General features: G+C 35.0%; 1 protein-coding gene across 1 annotated transcript; it reads left to right on the forward strand.

Moving 5' to 3' along the window:
• Positions 1 to 689: 689 nt before the first annotated feature.
• On the forward strand, positions 690 to 1,416 carry LOC149379527 (protein LEAD-SENSITIVE 1-like). The gene is made up of 2 exons (XM_089604026.1): positions 690 to 795; positions 878 to 1,416. The coding sequence occupies exons 1-2, from the start codon at positions 690 to 692 to the stop codon at positions 1,414 to 1,416; spliced, it is 645 nt and encodes a 214-aa protein (XP_089460152.1).
• Positions 1,417 to 4,182: the final 2,766 nt, after the last annotated feature.

Here is a 4,182-nt window from a genome sequence, read left to right on the forward strand (position 1 = left end):
GGTGTTTTAGGTTTGGAAAGCGGATAGAGAAGCGTTGACCACTCGAGTCACCCATTTCTAAAACTGTATTTATATAAAATATATTATTGAAAAAAATTAAATATTATCATTCAATCTTCTTCATTTGTATCAACTTCATCTTTTATCACAATTGCATCATCATATTTTTCTTCAGATTCATCATCTTTTATGGGTGTGTCACTATATTAGTCTAGAGAGAGTCACTATCAGTCTGTTAGTATAGATTATCAAAAGCATATAAAGGACGTTCATATTTAGAGAGAGGCCTTGTAATAAAAAGTCTAAGCGTTTGCATGCTGAAAAATTCCAAATATTCACTATCAGTCTGTTAGTATAGATTATCAAAAGCACATAAAGGATGTTCATATATAGAGAGAGGCCTTGTAATAAAAAGTCTCTAAGCGTTTGCATGCTGAAAAATTCCAAATATTCTACTTTGAACTGTTCAGAGTTGACTGAACGCGTTTAATGTTTTTTAATGAGTCTGCGTGTAGTACTGTTTGAAAAGTGTAAGTAGAACTGTTGTCCCCATATATGCACGACATCGTATTTATAGGCGATGAGATATAGGAGTTCATCAGAAACAGTTCAAAATAGAAATTGAGAGAGAAAATAGAACAAAAATAAGAAGAAGAGGAAGAAAGTCGAGTGAGAGAGCTAAGAAAAACATGACGTCGTTGTTATACCTCCACTCCAACAAAATAGAGAGAAGCCAGCTCAAAGTGGGAGATCACATTTACAGGCATAAAGTACTCCATGCCTATGCCAAGCAGGGTAAGTCAGTAGTGAGATATACATAAAACAAAAAATAATGAATCATAATTTTAATATTTTGATATCCCAACAACACATGCAGGAATTTACGTAGGAGACGAGAAAGTCATCCACTTCACCAACACAGATGCATCATCAATATTATCATCATCAAGAGGGGTGTGTGAAATCTGTGGTTATGACAAGAGAAAACACAAAGGAGTGGTCAAGACCTGCGTTGAGTGCTTCTCCCATGGCCACGGGCTGTATCTCTTCAAGTACGACGTGTCTTCGTTTCGTTTCTTCTTCGATGGAGTCGGGGCTTGCAGCACCACCAGCGACCGCCACGATCCCGACACGGTGGTCCGGCGAGCAGAGTCGCTTCTCAACGGCGGGTTCGGAGAGTTCAGCATCACCAAAAACAACAGCGAGCACTTTGCGTTTTACTGCAAGACCGGTGTGCGCTTGGCCCACCAAATTAAATACTGGGAAGCCTTCAAAGACGCTGCTGTCAATCAGGTCAGGCCTTGGAATTCGAACTCTGTTATGCTCGCCATATCACTCGCCAAAATCCACATCAAGGCCAAGCTGGAACTTCTTAACAAGGACAAGATGCCTCATTCCGAGCCGGGCACTACTTAGGGCTTTCATTTTCTCACCAAATTAAATCCAGTCTTTATATCATATATTGAAGAGTACTTTCATTTTCAGCAAAATATTTTCTTTTTAAAATGAAAAAACATTATCTATTCATCTTTTTATATAAAATTTCCTTATTGATTTTTCAATTCCATAAATAATTTGCATATCATCCCATGTACTATGTTTTTCTATTTTATCGTGAGTTTGTATATTTTTTTATTATTGTATTTTATGTAATGTGATAAATTATGTATTGTGTAGTTAATGTAATATAAGCTATTTTAAATTTCCTTATTGATTTTCCAATTCCATGCATGTAAGAATCAACGCCGCGACTCTCAAAAGCCATAACTACGTCTTCGATGCACAAAAAATCATATATAATATATGAATTCCTAATAACTTTTCGCGATCTTCGTGTTGGGAAGGTTTTGGAATAGTGATCGATGAAATTCCGACAACAATGATCTACTATAAAGATAATAATAAATTAATACAAAACAGTTAAAGTTAGGCATGTATACTATCTCTCTCTAGTGATCTACTATAAAGATAATAATAAATTAATACAAAACAGTTAAAGTTAGGCATGTATACTCTCTCTCTCTCTCTCTCTCTCTCTCTCTCTCTCTCTCTCTCTCTCTCTCTCTCTCTCGCTCTATTATCGATAAAAGTAAAAAACTTAAATTACAAAATAGCCGTATCCCGTTAGGATTGAAGGTAGGTCTATTCCCATCGTACGTGAAACCACCCAACACGAAAACAAACAAAAAATTATTCGAACACTCGGATATTTCAAAAGTAGTTCTTGTGTATAGGTTTTTGTACTTGGATATTTCCTATCAAAAGTGCAAAAACGATGAGACCGGCGATGCCTATTGCTATCGAAAAAAGAACCTCCAAAGGGTAAATACTGGTTTGAAGCCCCTGACCAAGAGTACTGCAGAAATCGAAATATCGATCTTCAAATCGAAGAAAAAAAAAGTTCGATATCTGGAAAGAGAAAGAGAAAAAAGTAAAGTACCTTAAATTTTGCATACCCCACCAGAGGCAGTAACAAAACTTGGAGAAGAAGATTCTGGACTCGATAATCCTAGAATTCACAGCCTGTGTGTAGATTCCATACTTGAAGGGCGTTGAAACACCTTCGACGTAGCACCGAATGCAATAGTAGTCAAAGATCCAACAGCCGAATTTTTTTAAAAAAATTTAACATCCAGGACTAACGGGATCACCGTATCCCGTTAGTCCCATTAACGGGACTCCCGTCCCGTCCCAATAGTAGTAACGGGAGTCCCGCTCCCGTTAATGGGACTAACGGTAGCGGAGATCCCGTCCCTTCCCGCTACCGTTAGGCCATGTTTAGTAACATTGATTCTTTAACAATTTTTTTTTTCTGACTAGTAAAATAGTGTAGACAATCGGTTAAGAGAGCTAAGTTCCATGTATGTGAGAGTATTTTTTGCACTGATCATACCACACTGCTAAAATATAAATAAGCTCTTTCATTAGCTCTAAAATAATGAGTCAAAGAGCTCGAAAATAGAACCGATCATTAACCGTCCCATCTAATCAAGGTATGTCATAGTCGTGTCCATATTATTTGCACATAATGCTCCTACTCCCGATCCTACACGTCATGTTATGCATACGTGATTTGCAATCTTATTATCAAAACATTGATTAATCATCGAGCAGTCTTAATTTTCTACCTAATTAAGAGTTTTATATCCTATATAAGTATGTCAATCAAATCACTACAGAAATTTTAGTGTTAGATGATTGTTATTACACTTTGCTTCCAATTTCATATTTTTTTCATTAGTTATAATGTCTATTTATTTTATTTATCAGCAATATGTAAGTAATTATAAATACAAATACCCCTGTGAGATTATAAATATAAAGACAATGTAACAAATTAGTCATATTAAGTTTGGTCATTTATAAAGTAACCATAAATTTTAAAATTGTAAAAAACATGGCCACCATGAATTAAAGCTAAACTTTGGCCACATACGTTTGTCGCATATTGAAAAAAGTCCATCTACGGTTCAAGTGTTACGAGTGTTGACTAGGAATTTGTAAGCTTTATTTATGAGTATATTGTATGCTTGTTCAGATTTGAATTGTAGTTCACAAATAAATATGTGACCAAGTATTAATAGGCCATGTGAGGTACGAGTTCGGAAACACTCCAAATAACAAAGTCCTTTTTGCTTTCTCTCAAATCCACTTTTTGATTTAGTCTATCTATTTAAATTTTAAATTAATACATGTAATGTGAGCTAAAGTTTAATGGGCGAGTTACTCGTAAGTCATAACTCCTTTGACCCGGCCAGATTGATACTCGAGTCTGACGTTAACCAAGCACGGTTGATTGTTGACTCTTTTGTTTACCATTTGAACGCCGAGGTAAAATTTGCGCAAGGGTGAAATTTTACTCATTAAGATAATTTGAAAAAACTATGGAACCGAAAAATAGACTAATTAATTAGGAGATTGAGACAGAGAATCAAGAGCGCTATCCGTGTCTATTGTGTTTTGCTATTTTCTATTTTTTTTTTTCTATTACCTGCTTTATTTATCTTTTACATTGCTTTATTAATCTTTTGCTTGCATCAAGTAGTTATAGTTATTCAACTAAATAGTTAAACAACAACCATCCCATATACATTCATCTATATTATATTCATGACTATACAATTCACACATAATCTTCTGATAATAATACGAGTTATTAGCGGCAAAAATAATCAATATTTT

Source organism: Urtica dioica, chromosome 12 (genome assembly GCF_054948205.1).
Source record: "Urtica dioica subsp. dioica isolate 48M chromosome 12, U.dioica_male_clone48M_v1_H2, whole genome shotgun sequence".
NCBI classification, from domain to species: Eukaryota; Viridiplantae; Streptophyta; class Magnoliopsida; order Rosales; family Urticaceae; genus Urtica; species Urtica dioica.

Bases quoted from the DNA above. Each gene is read 5' to 3' on its own strand.
- LOC149379527 (XM_089604026.1), top strand. From the start codon at position 690: ATGACGTCGTTGTTATACCTCCACTCCAACAAAATAGAGAGAAGCCAG. The intron at 796-877 runs GTAAGTCAGTAG...CAACACATGCAG, and splicing joins CCATGCCTATGCCAAGCAGG to GAATTTACGTAGGAGACGAG.